The sequence below is a fragment of the Leptopilina heterotoma genome, unplaced genomic scaffold (assembly GCF_015476425.1).
Source record: "Leptopilina heterotoma isolate Lh14 unplaced genomic scaffold, ASM1547642v1 Lhet_134, whole genome shotgun sequence".
In the NCBI taxonomy this organism is placed as follows: domain Eukaryota; kingdom Metazoa; phylum Arthropoda; class Insecta; order Hymenoptera; family Figitidae; genus Leptopilina; species Leptopilina heterotoma.
In genome coordinates, this window is record NW_025110853.1 from 1481162 (window position 1) to 1500146 (window position 18985).

General features: G+C 31.7%; 1 protein-coding gene across 6 annotated transcripts in view; it reads left to right on the forward strand.

Annotated features, from left to right (window-relative positions):
• The window catches only part of LOC122497580 (dopamine receptor 1-like), a 553069-nt gene that overhangs the window by 510501 nt on the left and 23583 nt on the right, over positions 1–18985 (forward strand). For all 6 annotated transcript variants that reach the window (XM_043604793.1, XM_043604789.1, XM_043604794.1 and 3 more), the window contains one exon: positions 1352–1661. In XM_043604793.1, the coding sequence (XP_043460728.1) occupies positions 1352–1661 (310 nt within the window). The remainder of the gene's footprint in view (positions 1–1351; positions 1662–18985) is intronic.

Consider the following 18985-nt stretch of genomic DNA (forward strand, 5'->3'; position numbering starts at 1 on the left):
TCCTTATTTTTGTAAATATGCCGTTCTCGTAGTTTCTCCATCTTACAACTTATCGCGCCCAGCGATAGCCCATAAGGTACCGCAACCTTCGGTAATTAACCGAATTATATATTCGGGTGTCATCGGGCCACACACGAAACGTGTTATGGATTGCGATGACGATCTCAAGCGATTCTCTCATCAGAGAGAAGCGAGACTTCAAACCGCGATTTTCCGCGCGTAATCGATGCGCTGCGTCGCATCCTCGTTATTTTGTATATAATTTAAGTTTATTCTTTTATTAAATGTTTTTCAATTATTAATCTTATTGTTTTCTTGTGTTGTGCGCCTTCTCCATAATAGGATTATTTTTCGTCTTATCAGCGAACCAACAATCTGCGAACTTGGTAAGTTTGATCAATCTTTACTCATCTGTGTGGCTCGTCTCGATTCGCAACTGCTCATCGAACTACGTCGCAGGTTCGGCGGCCATCTTTCATTGTAGTAAAAGTACAAAATTATGGCGCCAAAGGCTTGTATTTTAAGTAATAATAATAATAATGATAATAATAATTATCAATTTTAACATTTTATATTCTATACATGAGTTGTTTATTCATACATCTACTTACAATAAAAAAGAAATTTACTTTGTAATATGAAACAAGGCTTTCGCGCCATAATTTTGTACTTTTACTACAATGAAAGATGGCCGCCGTGGTAAAAGTTCTGCTCACAGCATTTCCAATACAGAGGTATATAGAGATCAGTGGTTGGATTGCCCTTTATATTCGATTATGGAATCTCTGCTCAAATTATTGTGTCGGCTATCGCGAGCCGAACCCTGACTTTCGCTCTTTTTAGAATTATTTAAAGACTCGCGATGTTCGTCACAAAATATTAATAATTAATTAGTTAATATGTGAATAAAAGTTGTGTTTAATTCAATAATAAAATATCATTAATTTAAACATATTTTCTTGATTGGCTACTTATTTTTAAATTTAAAAAAAAAAATTCTCAGTGCAAAAAAGATTAAAGTAATCAATTTATTTTTGGATTAATTTTTTCCATAAAAAGCGGGTCTAAATCAAAACCAAATAATTTTTAAAATATTTTGAAAAAAGCTTTCGATTGTTAAAAAAATACCCCAGAATTTTCTTATTGGAAAATAAAAACTGTTGTAATCTGCAAAATAATGAATGATTAATTGTATTCTTTTAACAATTCTAATTAAAATTATAATTTCGAAAAATATTTAACACAATTTTTTCCAACTTGGACACTTCGAGGGGCTATAATCAATAATCCCATGTCTAAAAATAGAAGTCATTTAATTATTTTCTTTTCTTGGGATCGCCGCAAAACGTAGGTTTTCTGCTGTTCATTCTGATATTCCTGTCGGTCGCGGGTAATGTTTTGGTGTGCGTGGCAATATACACGGACCGAGGACTCAGGAGGATTGGCAATTTGTTCCTGGCCTCCCTGGCCATAGCCGATCTTTTTGTGGGATGCCTCGTGATGACCTTTGCCGGTGTCAACGACCTCCTCGGCTACTGGATGTTCGGCCCACAATTTTGTGACACCTGGATTGCATTCGATGTCATGTGCAGCACTGCCTCAATTCTTAACCTTTGTGCCATATCGCTCGATCGCTATATTCACATCAAAGATCCGCTGAGGTCAGTTCAAAACATTTTTTTCAATTTCTTTTCCTTTTCTCTTCTTTTTCATTTTTCCAATATCTGAAATTTATACTCAAAACTTGATTAATATCGCAGGGCTCGAACCACAGTGAAAGTATTTCAAATTGCGGACCAATTGCTGACAAAAAATATAACCAATCTGAGTCAAATAAGAGAACATTTTACTTAAAACTAGAAATTTAATTTTTTTATGTAAAGAAAAGAACAATTGTATGTAAAAATAGAATCAAAACTTATTCTTGTTTTTTTAAGGTAGTTCTTTCACTAAAATCGATTTTGATAAAAAATATTCTTCAAATTGTTCGACTTTATGCAAACCTTCTGTTCGGTAAAAATTTTAGAACCTTTTACAGTACTAAAATTGAGTTTTTTGAATTCAAATTTTCAACTTTTACCAAAGGTGGATTCCACGTCAGTTCAACACACTTATTTTAATGACTTGTTGGGATTTGGCTGTACTTCTGTAAATTTATTACTTTTATAGTGATAAACAACTCCACCAAATATTTTTTCAAAATTTGGAAAATTACCAAAAATATGGCATTTTCAAAATTTTTGTCTTTTTTTTAAAGTGCTATAACTTTGTTTCTAATTAACCGAATTTGTATTTTAAAAAAAGGATTTCTTTGGTTTGAAGTATATTTTAAGTTAAAACTAATATAAAAAAAAATTCAAAATTTTTTTTTTTTGGAAATTTTGAAAAATTAAAAATCCGTTTAAAAAAAAACATCTTTGATTTTTTTCAAAATTTTACTAAATGTTAGGGCAAATGTGATTTGCATGTCCTGTAAATTTCATCTTGAGATCTCAAAGGGATTCGGAGTAAAAAAAATAAAACGTAACCATAAATTACGAACATATGGGGCAAAATTCCTCAACTGTCCAGGTAAAACAATGAATTTTCTCTAAACTTTGCTAAAATGTTACTATTATTAGTAGAAGTGAGCAATTCCATGTGAAGTGATCGACGATTTTTGGACATTGTTAGCAATTTTCTTGAAACTTTTTTTCCTTGTAGCTATAAGGATAAGATATGATAAAGTGAAGGCGATTTTGAAAATTTCGAAAAAATTTTGAAAATATTCAAATTTAAAAATTTATGTACTAATTTTTTAAAATTAAGATAACTCCAGTTGTTTTCAATATTTTTTCAAAAATTTTTTTTTCAATTTCTCAGTATAACTAGTACTTTTTAAATAAATTTTTTAGAAACAAAAATTTTTAGAAATTATTAAAAAATTTTCAAAAAAAATTTTTTTTTAAATTTTTTGAAAAACACCCCCCCTCCGATTTTTTTTATTTTTTTTATAATGATAGCCAAAAGTAATAATAAAATTTTCGTAAAAGTTTTATAATGGGATCGCGATAACTTTTCGAGAAATCAACGAAAAAGTCTATGGCGCCCCGTTGAGACTGACGCGCTCACGTACGTATGTCCAAGAAGTTGGCAACGCCATTTCATTTTTTCTCAACAAAATTTTGATAAAACTAAAAAACGAAAATTGTGCTACACTTGAAAACGATAACAAATATTGTGCTGAAAAAAAATTAAAATATTTTTTAAAAATTAAAAAAAATTTCTTATTATACTTCAATTTTTTTGAACATTTTTCCAAAAATCAAAATTTTGAAAAAATAAATTTTGTGCTGAATTGTTCTCAGCGAGGACAATAAAAAAAGTGTATAACAGTTTTTGAAAAAGTTAATAATTATTCAAGAAAATCATATTTTTTGAGTCTAAAATTTTTTGAATATTTTTCAAAAATCATAATTTTGAAAAAATAAATTTTGTGCTGAATTGTGCTCGGCGAGCACAATAAAAAAGTCTAAAAAACAATTTTACAACAGCTCTATCTCATTCATTGCAATGAATAGAATTGTTTTAATTAAATTACTATTTTAGCTATATGTGATTTTAATATTATGTACCTGCATACTTCTAAAAAAATAGTAGCCCACAATTCCCTGAATGCTTCATTTTACAAAAAGCTTTGTATTATTTTTTTATTTAAATTTCATGCAAATTTTTTGTGGAGTCGAAGTAAAAGAAAAAGAAACAATATATATTAAAATTTTTTTTAACTAGGCAATTCTTCTAAATTCTTGTAAAAACTTGAACGCCCAAAATAAATATTTTATTGCAATTTTCAGTTGGTTGTTGTTTATGACTTATAGGTAATTGGGAAATACTGTAAAGTTATGAAATGCTAATAAAAAATTTAATTTTGACAAACAAAAGAAAATAAAAAAATTGGATGATCAAAAATTTTTAAAAATTGTTAAATAATGGAGGTGACCCACAATTCCCCAATTTCCTCTATGATTATTCTCAAATAATTCTTTAACTTTTTGAAACATTGTTTTGAGACTGTATTATTGTGCTCACGAGCACAATTCGGGACAAATTTTATTTTTCCAAACTTTTGATTTTTCAAAAAGGTTCAAAAAGTGTGATTTTTTTTAATAATTATTAACTTGTACAATTGTTCTTAGACTTTTTTATTGTCCTCGCTGAGAACAATTCAGCACAAATTTTATTTTTTCAAAATTTTGATTTTTGAAAAATGTTCAAAAAAATTGAAGTAGAATAAGAAATTTTTTTTAATTTTTAAAAAATATTTTAATTTTTTTCCAGCACAATATTTGTTATCGTTTTCTAAGTGTAGCACAATTTTCGTTTTTTAGTTTTATCAAAATTTTGTTGAGAAAAAATGAAATGGCGTTGCCAACTTCTTGGACATACGTACGTGAGCGCGTCAGTGTCAACAGGGCGCCATAGACTTTTTCGTTGATTTCTCGAAAAGTTATCGCGATCCCATTATAAAACTTTTACGAAAATTTTCTTATTACTTTCGGCTATCACTATAAAAAAAAATAAAAAAATCGGAGGGGGGGTGTTTTTCAAAAAATTAAAAAAAAAATTTTTTTTTGAAAAATTTTTAATAATTTCTAAAAAATTTATTTAAAAAGTACTAGTTATACTGAGAAATTGAAAAAAAAATTTTTGAAAAAATATTGAAAAAAACCGGAGTTATCTTAATTTTAAAAAATTAGTACATAAATTTTCAAATTTGAATATTTTCAAAATTTTTTCGAAATTTTCAAAATCGCCTTCACTTTATCATATCTTATCCTTATAGCTACAAGAAAAAAAAGTTTCAAGAAAATTACTAACAATGTCCAAAAATCGTCGATCATTTCACATGGAATTGCTCAAGTGTAAATATTATTTTTTTTGAATTTGATAAAATATTTTTTGAGTTATGGAGTTTCAAAATTTTGATTTTTTTGAAAATATCTTTTTTCGATTTAATATATTGATAAGTAAAATTAATCAAATTTAATGTATGAATAGTGATTTTTAAAGGGAGTTTGACGGGCTATAAGCTGGTGACCTTTTTTCTATGAGCCATGTAAAAATCAGAGTGGGACGATGAGAATTTTTGAGAAAAACAATAATTTATCATTATTTTACATAGAAAATGATTATTTATAATCAATTTCTTCAAAAAGTGCTATGGTCCCACTCTGATTTTTACATGGCTTATATGAAAAAAGGTAAGCTTTCGATTGGGATAGGTTACAAAAAAATAAAAAAACACCGATTTTGAGATACAGTAGAACTTGGTTAATACGATACTGTAGGGACCGCACTAAGAATGCGTCTTATGTGGGAAAACGTATTAGGCGGGATATAAAATGTATGTCTTTAATTGCAGGGACCACCATAAATGAGCGTCTTAAGCGGGAAATCGTATTAAACGGAATCGTATTAACCGGGTTCTACTCTATATTGCACGGAACAAAATTTTTACTGTGGGATACAGCTAATTTCGAAAATTAGTAATATAACGAATCTATGCAACTAATTCAGTGAATGATTTCCAATGCAGTAGTCAAACTGTTTCTCTGATATAGAGAAAATGAATATAACTGGTCAGCCATATTGAAAATTGAAAATATTTGACAGTTTACCATTCTCATAGAAATTTCTCTAAAATCACAAATGTCAAATTTACATTTCTTACCTCTAAATACGTATTAATTTACTAATTTTCCATTTTATTAGTTATAACATAAAAAATATAATTAATAGAATTTGAATATACGCTTTGAACATTAATTTAAAAATGTTTTCATTCAAGTGTTATTTTGAGGTTGTGTTGTTTTCAAAAGGTAACGCAAGAAATATCATTTTCGCTGCATCAGAGAAAATGGATTATCGATGGAGCCAAAACAGTGAAACTTATAGCTATTATAGTGAATGTTATCTCTACTTTAATAGAACTTTTTTTAGCGTGTGAAATTAAGAATTTGACCTTGAATTTCAAGGTCAAATTGACAAAAACACATCTTTTTTTTCATCACCAGCTTATAGCCCGTGAAACCCCCTTTAAAAGTCACTATTCATACTTTAAATTTGATTAATTTTACTTATCAATATATTAAATCAAAAAAAAGATATTTTCAAAAAAATCAAAGTTTTGAAACTCCATAACTCGAAAAATATTTTATCAAATTAAAAAAAAAATTAATATTTACACTTCTACTAATAATAGTAACATTTTAGCAAAGTTTAGAGAAAATTCATTGTTTTACCTGGGCAGTTGAGGAATTTTGCCCCATATGTTCGTAATTTGTGGTTACGTTTTATTTTTTTACTCCGAATCCCTTTGAGATCCCAAGATGAAATTTACAGGACATGTAAAGCACATTTGCGCTAACATTTGAGGAGTTGTATCGAAGAACTCGCTCGACGCTCGAACAAAAGGGATAATACCAGTCAGGCAGCAGTGAGGGCCTGTGGGTCGTTCACTGCTACCTGGCTGGTATTATCCCTTTTGTTCGAGCGTCGAGCGAGTTCTTCGATACAACTCCTCATTTAGTAAAATTTTGAAAAAAATCGAAGATGATGTTTTTTCAAAAACGGATTTTTAATTTTTCAAAATTTCAAAAAAAAAATTTTGAATTTTTTTTTATATTAATTTTAACTTAAAATATACTTCAAACCAAAGAAATCCTTTTTTTAAAATCCTAAATCGGTTAATTAGAACCAAAGTTATAGCACTTTGAAAAAAAAATACAAAAATTTTGAAAATGCCATATTTTTAGTAATTTTCAAAATTTTGAAAAAATATTTGGTGTAGTTGTTTATCACTATAAAAGTAATAAATTTACAAAAGTACAGCCAAATCCCAACAAGTCATGAAAATAAGTGTGTTGAACTGATGTGGAATCCACCCAAAATCACATGTATAGTTCAAAATTTAAATCCAAATTCATATTTTTTACCAGGCAGGAGTCCTGCTTAAAGGAATATTTACTCAAAATTTAAAGAATATTTTATCAAAATCGATTTTTTCAAATACAAAAGTAAAAGAAATAGCATAAAGAGTTCTGAAAATAATTTAGATTTTTTTTTCGGAAAATAATTTCAGGGTTGCCACAAAAATTTTATTTTATTTTTCCCTGATTTATAGACTTAATTTTGACTTCTTCTCTGACCCTATAAAAAATATTCTGATTCACTCTCAAAATGATTAAATAATACTTACAAAAATATTCTATTTTATTTATTTACGTATTTCTTTAATTGTAAGATTATTCAAAAACATCAATATTTTTATTTCAAATAGATATTTAAATATTATTATTTTTCCATAAGATGATTCCTATGCAAAATTCTCAAAAATTCGAAATCCATACTTTTTTAAATTTAATAACTTATAGGTATACTGCCGTCCTGATAGCGTGTGATTTATGATTTCGGTAATGTTCGTTAGTGTGTGTGTGAGTGCGACGGTTTTGGGCGATAAGTCCCCGCGAAGGGCAGTGCGATTTAGATCGAGTAACGAGAAACACGTATAGGCCGAGTGAGTCAATTAAGTGCGATTAATTCTAATGTTAATAAATTTTAGTTTAATTCATTTCTTAAATAAAGATTATTCTTTTTATTAACTAAGAGTGTCTTTACGATAATAATTACCAGTTATTTTCTATAAACCTAACTTTACGAGATTCGCAATCCTTTTCCATGAACAAGTGAACTAACTAATTAAAATACGTGATTTCAAACATTCAGAAGTGGGATTCTTCTTGTTTAAAGACGGATTTACGTTCTAAGTGACTAAATTTCGAACTGAGTTAGTTTCTACCTGTGAAAAAGAAAAATTTCATAGTGCGTAAATTATTTATTCAAAATGGCGTCGGCCATGCCGCGATGTAGCGTCGGTCTCACACATGGTATGATAAATTGATTGTAGTGTACTAGTATTTAGTGAAACAATTATGGCTACCGGAGGTGATCCATCAGCAATTTTAAACGATGAATTCGAAGCATTCGCAAATCAGTTAAATGACTCTTTTACTCCGATTAACCAAGAACGAGAGCGAAGATGGTCAACAAGGGGACGAGGAAGTTGGACATCCGGTCCGAACGCACAGAATCTGAGCCCTATTTTGGGGGGGCAACCACGTGACGCAGCGAGACATGCCCGTCGCGCACTTGATTTGAACGTGGGCGCAGGAGGTGCGCAGTTAGGACCACCTCCAAACAATTTCAACGTACGAGACGACCTTTTCCATCCCCACCAGATGCAAAATTCAAGAAATCCGCAAGGCGAAGTGCGATTTAAAAAATCGCAAAAATGAACCTGACTGATGGTGCTTACGACTGGTACTGTCTACGCAGGAGGGAATTCAAAGACTGGATTACTTTTCGCCAAGCTTTTTGGAATTCCTACGTTTGTGAAAAAAGCAAAACTGTTAAATGGGAGAGAATGAAATCAAGAGTTCAAGAGAAAAATGAGAAATTAAACACATACTTTTACGCAAAAATCAAGTTATGTGTACAACTGGGATTATCTTTTGATGAAACCAAACAACAATTACTGGTTGGTTTATGGTCAAAAGACACTTGTATGGCCACGTCTTCAAGAACTCATGATAATGTCGACAAATTATTATGGGACATAGTGGAATTCGAACGCTTAAATGATCAACGTGTAGACCGAATTAGAAGCGCAAGGCAAAACTCATCATCAAACCACAAAAATAAATTTAATTCTCCTCAAACGCAGCAGTCAAAGGGAAATACATCCACTTCGAACAGTGACCGTGAAACAAGTACTTCCGCAAATCAAAATATCGACAAACGACCCCCAATGAAGAACGAAAAAGGTGAATTCAAATGTTATAACTGTAGTAATTTCGGACACATGTCCAGGAATTGCCCAGAACCACCAAAAATATTACAATGCAAAAAATGTGGTCAAACTGGCCACACTCAAAGATATTGTACACACCCAGTACAAGTTGTAAATCGAGAGACGACCGACCAGTCTTACGCCGGACTAGACAATAGTTTACAAAAATATCTGAAAAAAGTGATTGTGAAAAATGTGATATTAAACGGAATGATCGATATGGGCAGTTCTGACTGTCTGATTAAGGATTCGTTAGCACGTACGCTGAACGTCGAAATTGTTAGTGATAAAATTACATTGAAAAGTTGGGGACCACAAAATTATACAGTGGTTTCGAATGGTGCATTTCTCGCGGAATTGACCATCGATGAGGTGACAGGGCGTGAAGTGCTAATACATATAGTGCCGGATGAATATCAAGAAGTTGATATTTTAATTGGTAGATCGTTTACGGATGCACCTTCTATTAATTATTCGAAAATTGGTGACACATTGAAGTTTTCAAAATGTGAAGAAGCGTTCCTCTACGATCTCCCCTCTTCTCACCCCTCCTTCGAGCAGTACAATGCCAGCGAAAATTGTCAGATACCTCCCCACTCTGTGTGTTGTATAAGTGTTACCTCAGGTACTGATAACGATCTGCTGGTGCCCCTCGTGAATATGAGCAACAAACCAATACCTATCAACAAGGAAAAGAAAATTCTCAAAAGTGAGTTATCCTCCGATACAAGTGAACGAGTCAACTATTTGTCAACTATTTGATAAGTATTCTAAATGATTTTCGACATGTAATTTCGTTAGATTTAAATGAACTAGCCTGTACATCCTTAATCGAAATGGAAATATTAGAAAAAGATGGTAGCACACCCGTGTGGAAGAAACCGTATCGGGCGAGTAACAAGGAAAGATTAATCATGAAAGAAATTTTGAATAAATATCGCAAATTAGGTTTCATTCGTTCCACAAATTCTTCTTACGCGAGTCCTGTTTTGTTAATACGCAAAAAAAATGGCGAATATAGATTGGTGATAGATTATCGCGCTTTGAACGGTCAGACACTTCGTTTGCATTTCCCCCTCCCCGATTTAGACGACCATTTGTCATTGATCAGAGACAGTAGTCTTTTTATAACGCTTGATTTAAAAATGGGGTATATGCAAGTTCCATTGACAGCCGATGCTCAACCCAAGACTGCGTTCATCACACCCGACGAGACCGGTGAGTTTACACGTATGGTTTTCGGGTTGATGAACGCACCCTTTTATTTTTCTAAATTAATGGCAAAAGTTTTGGGACCATTACGCGACCAGAAAGTTTTGTATTTTCTTGATTATATTTTTATCCCGGGAAAATCATGGGCCGATTTAAGAGTAAGACTTATTGCCGTTTTACAAGCCTGGTCTGATGCCGGTTTAACGATTAATTTGGAGAAATCAAAATTCCTGATGAAAAAAGTGACATATTTAGGTCACGAAATTTCTGCCAATGGTATTGAGCCTGGTCAAAATAAATTACGTGCCATTTTAGAATTCCGGAACCTACTAACGTGCATCAATCACGTAGATTTCTGGGATTATGTGGATTCTTCCGACGGTATGTGCACCATTTTGCTTCGATAGCCAGTCCGTTGTACAATTTATTAAAAAACAATGTAACATTTAAAATGGGTGAATGTGAACGACATGCTTTTAAAGAATTGTGCGAAAAATTGAGTCATCCCCCGGCATTAAAAGCTTTTTCTCCATCAAAAATTACTGAACTACACACAGATGCAAGTTCTGTGGGTTTGGCCGCAATTCTCATGCAAAAAGGGGATGATTCAAAATTTCATCCCGTGTATGCAATAAGTCGCCGTACAACTGAACCTGAAAGCAATTATCACTCGAGTAAGTTAGAGTTGCTGTCAATCATATGGGCGGTCTCAAGGTTTCGTACGTGGTTAATAAATATTCATTTTACCGTAGTTACTGATTGCCAAGCATTATTGTACATGAATACAAAAAAAACGAAAAACGCCCAAATAATAAGATGGGCAAATCTTCTTTCGGATTACGATTTTGACATAATACATCGCGCGGGTATTAAAATGCCACATGTGGACGCCTTGAGTCGTGCCCCTCATGAGGCCAGCACCTTTGACGATTTCATAGAGCGTTCGATTGGAGTATTTTCGATTATAAACACTAAGGATGAAATTAGTATGTACCAATTTACTGATAGTAAATTACGTAGAAAAAGTGAAATTCTTTTAAAATCTGCGAGCGCGCGCACGAAATACGAATTAAGCAAAATAAAAGATTACGAATTAAAGAACGGAATTTTGTACAAACGAGTAAATGGTAAACTCTTATATGTAATTTCCCCCGCCTTACGCAAAAGTTTGGTAATACGTTTTCACGACCTTCAAAGTCATACCGGATTAGATCGCACCATCTCAAAAATTAAACAATTTTATTATTTTCCCTATATGACCAGATATGTTCGCCAGCACATTCGTAGTTGCATACAATGTTTGTTTACATAAACTAAAACTGGTCCACAAGCAGGACAGCTTCACCCTATTCCACCTGCTTATAGACCTTTTTCTCTTATCCACATTGATCACGTGGGACCGTTTGTAACCACTCCTTCAAAAAATCGTTACATTCTTGTTATCGCGGATACTTTGACAAACTTATTGTTATATTGAATGCAGTTCGAGATACGAAAACTAAGAATGTAATAAAAGTATTAGAAAATGTAATTCTTGAGTATGGTGCGCCTGATCGAATTATTTCCGATCGCGGAACCTCCTTTATATCCCACATGTATGAAGAGTTTTGTGCGAAACACGGTGTGAAAATTACCTTTAATTCACCACGTCACCCACAGGCAAATGGGCTCGTCGAGCGAGCTAATTTTACAATAATTTCCGCTATTCAAGCGTCTATTAAAAATGAAAATGGGAACGATTGGGATAAAATACTCAAAAAGGTGCAAAGAGATTTAAATGAGTCGCCGAATAAATCTACGGGAAAGAGCCCTTTTGAATTACTATTCGGATACGCGAACAGACATGACGAAAGACATTTACGACACTTAACGATTGATAATCCAGAACGATAAACTCCACCGTCGTTACTTAGAGAAAATGCGAGAGAGAAAATATTAAATGAACAGATAAAGTATAAAGCTCGTAACGATTCTACCCATGTGCTTGTGAAATTTTCTGTGGGCGATATTGTAGTTATGCGCGACGTACCCAAGGTTACAGGCGAGTCAACCAAATTACAAGTAAAATTTCGTGGTCCTCTAGTTATTACAAAAATTTATCCGGCTGATACGTACGGAATTACTGATCTACGGTCGAAAGAAAAAGGCCGTCGTTACGCTGCTACTGCGTCTGCAGCACAATTAAAATTATGGCATCCTGCAGAACCAGAAAAATTAGATTCTGTAAGTGGCGATGAGAGCGATAATGAATCGATTCAGAGTATGAAAATTCAAGATTGTAATGATAATAAAGCAACGGAAATCTCTGATTCTGAAAGTATTGTAAATTCTCGACCCAAGAGAGTGCGAAAAATTCCATTGCGTTATGGTTATAATGTTAATTAAAAATTACAAAAAAAAATTTTGTTTTGGTTTTCAACGAATTTATAAATGGATATCTCGAGACGAGATACTTTAGGATGGCCGAGTGATAGCGTGTGATTTATGATTTCGGTAATGTTCGTTAGTGTGTGTGTGTGTGAGTGCGACGGTTTTGGGCGATAAGTCCCCGCGAAGGGCAGTGCGATTTAGATCGAGTAACGAGAAACACGTATAGGCCGAGTGAGTCAATTAAGTGCGATTAATTCTAATGTTAATAAATTTTAGTTTAAATCATTTCTTAAATAAAGATTATTCTTTTTATTAACTAAGAGTGTCTTTACGATAATAATTACCAGTTATTTTCTATAAACCTAACTTTACGAGATTCGCAATCCTTTTCCATGAACAAGTGAACTAACTAATTAAAATACGTGATTTCTAACAGTCCTTTTTAAAAAAGACACTATCTACATTTTCGCTCAATCGGAGATATTGAAGGAAAGCGTTTGCATCTGGAACTCTTAATAAAATTTAAAATTATGTAATCAAACTTATATTCTTGACTAATTCGGACACGCTCTTTTCATTGGTGCAACAAAAATTATTAATTTTAATTATTCATTAATAAAACTGTAGATAGTGTACATTTTTTATCCGAAAATTATGGAGAATACATGAAAAGTGCACTATGTGGTAGATAGTACGTTTAAAATTGCTTTGTCGGTCCACTTTCCTGTTTAAAGCGTCACTGTCTACATTATTTTCTAATACAATCCTTTATTTCTGTTATATTTTTATTATTTTTTTATATTTTATTTTATTTATTATTATATTATATTTTTTAATTTTGAAAATACCGAACAAAAAATCACGAACAATAGAGTGGAAATAAGTGACTTGAGAGCAAAAACGGGTTAAAATGATTATGTAATTTATTGATAAATTAATTATATTAATGCTTAAAAAATATTGTCAATAATAAAAAAACTTATTTTATTTGAATTAATATTTTGTAATTATTATAATTAATTTATCAAGAAATTACACAATCATTTTAATCTGTTTTTGCTTCTAAGTCACTTATTCATGGTTGCCACACAATCTGGAAAACCTGGAAAGCCTGGAAATAGCATGGAATTTGAAAAAGAGTATGGAAAACCTGGAAATAACATGGAATTTGAACAAATTTCTGGAATTTTTTTTTGGTTAATGAAAGATATTAAGAAAAATTCCATTCAACATGTTATTTTTCTTTAAAAATGTTAACATACAATTTTCCTTTTCCATGTTATCTTCTCTTTAAATTAATTTAATTTTTCTTTTTAATTATTAACTAAAACTGAAAAATGTTGTTAAGATTGTTCTAAAAAAAGGAATTTATATCTTTATTAGTATTACGATTGTCAAAATTTTTTGTTACTAGTTGTTTTTTGTTTAAGATTTTGAACAAAGTTTAAAGATAAAAATTATTTAACTTAGACATGACTTGAATGTTCTAATTATGACTGATTCTTCTGAAAGTGACATTTTTGATGTCTCGATTAATTTTATAAAATCTACTCTCTAATAATATTATTAACCATTTTCATAGTAAAACTTTAGCACTTACTTATCATTAAAAAAAATTAAACAATTTTATTCAACTGAATTTATGCAATAACTAAAATAATTTCATCTCCAAAGTTTTTTTATAATTTCTCCAATAGGACTTCTATAAGAAAACTAAATTTTTATGGTTTTTTTCAAATTCTTAGAAATTTTTTAAAAATAGTGCCAGAAAATACAATGTTTTTTCTATCATTATGTGCATTTTAAAAATGTTTGGACCTCCGTTTTATATGTGATAAAAATGTTTAAATTTTGTCTTCAATTTAAGTTAAAATTACATCATGATGATTAATGATGTTTTTATACATTAAAAATACTCTAAAAAATTGTAATGCACATTAAAATAAAGTTAAAGATCTGATGTTTAATTTTTCCATATATATTATTTATAAAAAGGAGGAATATTATTGCTTTTATAAATATTTAAATTTTACATATCGGCCCGAGTAAAATTCAAAGAAGAAAGGGCTTTAATATTTTCAAATTAATTTTGCGCAACTTAAATTCTTACTCTTGAGTATGAAATACAGTAGTTTTAATAGAAAAAACCATATAATTTAAAAAAAATAAATTGAAAAATCGAATATCAAATGTAGCACATTCAGAAAAATCACCATTATATAGGTAAGTGTGTGACAATAATAGTCTCACTTTGACATAAAAATGCCTGTGATTTTAACTGTTTAATGGGGCATTAACTTATAACTACATAATAATGAATATTGTTAACACTGTTTTGTAAAATACTTGTTTTTTCATCACAAATAATTCCTAAATTTTAACCTGGAATTTTTAATATTTTTGACCTGGAAAACCTGGAAAAAGCCTGGAATTTTGAAATCTAGATTTTGTGGCAACCATGTTATTCCACTTTTGCTCTCGTTATTATTTTAAACCATTTTTACTATCAGCCCCTTAATACATAAATTTTATTTACCATTATAACTTTATTTTATTTGATTATTATGTTCTGCATGAAATTTTTATTAAATTAAATGTTAACTTTACAAAAAAAAATTAAAATTGTTTTTTAATTTGCATTAAATATATGTGTTAGTAAAAAATAAAAGCTTTATTTGTAAATTATTTTATTATTTTTATTTTATTTTCATAATAAAACTTGTAGATAGTGCTCTCTCCGGGAAAAAGTTAACCAAAGTTCGAGAAAAATATGTACGAAAAACGTCACTATGTACATAGTTCTCTACTTTTGTGACTTTTGAGATCAGTTTACTGACTAACCTATGTACATAGTGTTGGAGTTTATTTCAAATATATTTAAATAATAGTTTACAAAGTTTAATAAAACATAAATAATACACGGATAACCGTCACATTTAATACTAAAATACAAGATATTGTTTCACGCCTTAGCGTCCTTTTCTCAGAGCGAAGCTCACACAAATCTATCTCACCGGAACTCTCTCTCCCTCTCCTAAACACTTCTCTCATTCACCCAACATTCAATGCGCTTCACACTTCCGGAATTTAAACTTAAACTTATATTCAATACTCGGCCATTCTGACACTTGGTTTGGCCCTCCAAACCATTACATAAGTCATTTTACAAAAGTTACAGGATTATTGATTCTACGTCAGTAATTTAAATTTTGATTTTTGAGTCGGAAAATTGAATTCAGTATCTTAAATAGTCTGGTTTTCGTCTTAATCTATTTCCCATTCTTCTAACATCAACTCTAGGATTTACATCAGCTGTTTCATTTGTTTCCAAAGGCGCAGTACAGTTACTCGCCAGATCTTTTACATTTCGCTGCGTTGCCTCAACTTCATCACTTTCACTCTCGCTATTACTCTCACTCTCGCCACTAGAACACTCATTTTCGCTCTCGACAACCTCGCTATTTTCGCCTTTCCATAACTTCAACTGGCTCACATGCGCCGTCGTTGTAAAACCTCGATCTCCCGTTTCATTCAGTTTTTTGATAACATAAGTATCACTCGGTAAAACTTTAACGATAATCATTGGGCCACCGTAAGCTGGTTGAAGTTTCTTGGAAAATCCCGTTGCGATTGGATTTTTCTTCGTAAATACAATATCACCCAAATCATACTTTACATTTTGAATTCGTCCTTTATCATAATACTCTTTATATTTATTTTGCTCGCTTTCGATTCTCGCCATAATTTTGTTTTGAATTACACTAGGATGTGAATACGTTTCGCTATTTTCGGTTAACAATCTTAAATTTCCTTCATTCAGTCGCGGAATGTAGCCTAATAAAGCCTCATACGGCGTTAAACCAATTGATTTACTAATCGTACAGTTTAAATTTCTCTCAATTTCTTTCAAACTTTTGTCCCAATCATTCTTTTCTCCATTTTGCGTCGCTATTTTCATTATCGGAAGTGCAGTTCGATTTAATCTCTCTATTAGCCCGTTGGCCTGGGGATGTCGACTCGAATTCAACGTATGCTTTATCCCATGTTTACAACAAAACTTTTGAAATGTTTCGCTCGTAAAACCTGTTCCGCGATCAGTTACAATTCTTTTTGGAGCTCCGAAGCTCTGAACAAAATTTTCCAATTTCTTGACTGTAGCATTCGAACTTACATTTGTGACCGCATACAACGTAGCGAACTTCGTCAAATTGTCAATCAAACCAAGAACATACTGATATTTACCAGACGCTGTGGGAAATGGTCCCAAATGATCACAGTGAACTACATCAAAGGGCTTTTTCCCTGGCGGAATCGGATGCAATTCTCCTTCTTGACGACCTGATTTCCCTTTCGAAATAATACATTCTATACAATTCCTGATATGTATTTTAAGGTAACGCCTCATATACGGAAAATAATAGTGCTCGCTAATTCTACTCAAAGTTTTATCCAACCCAAAGTGATTATAAAGATCGTGGTATCTTATCGCTATCGATTTTCTCATCTTGTTTGGTACATAATAGAGATCTTTTTGACCCTTTTCCTTTTCAAAATCTCAATCAATTCATTAGCTTTAGAATCGGATCTCTGGAACATTAATAGTTCGTCTTCTCTCGTAATTATCGATAAAATTTCCCCTGATTTTGTAGTTGATTCATTTTCGATCGGTGCGCGAGATAATGCGTCTACATGACCCATTCTTTCCCCTTTTCGATGCTGTATCTCGAACTTAAATTCGCTTATCTCACTTATCCAACGCGTTATCTGAGGATTTTGCGTTTTCCACGCATTCATACTGACTAGACTTTGACAATCAGTAATAATAGTAAATTTTAGACCTATCAAGTAATTTCTCAAACGACGCAACGACCAAGCAATCGCAAGTAACTCTAAACGACTCGAATGGTATTTTTCCTCGCTTTCGCTGGTTCTCCTGCTAATTGCGTATACCAATTGTAAGTCACCGCTATCTGTATCGGATTGCATTAACATTGCACCTAATCCCAATGACGATGCATCTGTATGCAACTCTGTGCGCGTCGCTTTCGGATTAAATATTTTTAAAACCGGTCTACATGTCAATTTCTGTTTTAACTCACTAAACGCTGTATCTTGTTCTTCTCGCCAAACAAAAGGTTCATCTTTCCTTAAAAGCATTGTAATCGGCGCTGCAATTTTTGAAAAATTAACGATAAACTTTCGGAAAAAACTCGCCAAACCAATAAACCTTCGAACTTCGTGCTGTGATTTCGGTCTCGGAAAGTTTTCGATAGCTACTATTTTTCGCTCGCCTGGCTTAATTTTACCTTCACCTAGAATGTAACCCAAATACTCCACATTTCGCATGCCAAATGAACACTTCGAAAGATTTAAAGTTAACCCCGCTTGTCTTAAAAGGCCAAGAACAACTCTAAAATTTATCATCAATTCTTCCCAACACTTTGCGTATATGCACACATCATCGAAGAACGTGAAAGCTATTTCCTTTCTTCGGGTTATTCCCAGAGCTTTGTCCATGAGCTTTGCAAAATACATGGGAGCATTTGCTAGGCCAAACATCGCTCGTTGAAATTCGCCCGTTTGTGTCTCCGTGATAAAAGCTGTTTTATCTTTACATCCCTCCTCTAAAGGTAAATGAAGATACCCCATAGCAAGATCTAAAGTAATAAAAATATTAGCCCCATTTAAATTCTCTAATAATTGAGGCTCCGGATCTTAAAAGGGCACACGCGCGAACACACGGCAAATAATTTGGCCCCTGGAGATAAAATTTTGAAGTTGTTCAAAATGAATTTTAAATTATTGTTTCTTGTACAGAATTTCAAGGCGAAACTTTTTTTTTAATAAAATTTTTTTATATAATTTCTCGTTTTCACGTAAATTGAAAAAAACGTGATTTTTTAAGTTAAGAAATTTTAATTAATTTTTGACTTCAACTCGTGACTACTTCGTTAAATATTAATATTTTTCCACGAAATTTACACACAATATTCTTCAAACTATTCCAAGAGTGAAACAATATTTGGAAATTTAAAAAAAATTGTATGTCAAAGTTGAATAATTATTTAAATAATTTTGTCGGAAAAATGATTCTCCTATTTTCAATTGAAAAAGTTGAGTGACGAATTTTCGTTTTCGGAAAACTTTCAGCGACAAAAATGTTCATTAATATGTTAGGAAGTTTTTTGGAAAATATCTCGCCATTTGATAATAAATTAAAGTTCATAGAGCAATTTTAACATTGTCGCGCTCTGCTGTAAACGTAAACAATGTCTAACTATATGCATTGGTCTTGTAATGGCGGCCATGCTACACGTGCGCCGCCACGCCGCAATTTTACAGCAGAGCGCGACGATGTTAAAATTGCTCTATTGTCTTTAATTTATTATTAAATGGCGAGATATTTTCCAAAAAACTTCCTAACATATTAATGAAGATTTTTGTCGCTGAAAGTTTTCCGAAAACGAAAATTCGTCACTCAACTTTTTCAATTGAAAATAGGAGAATCATTTT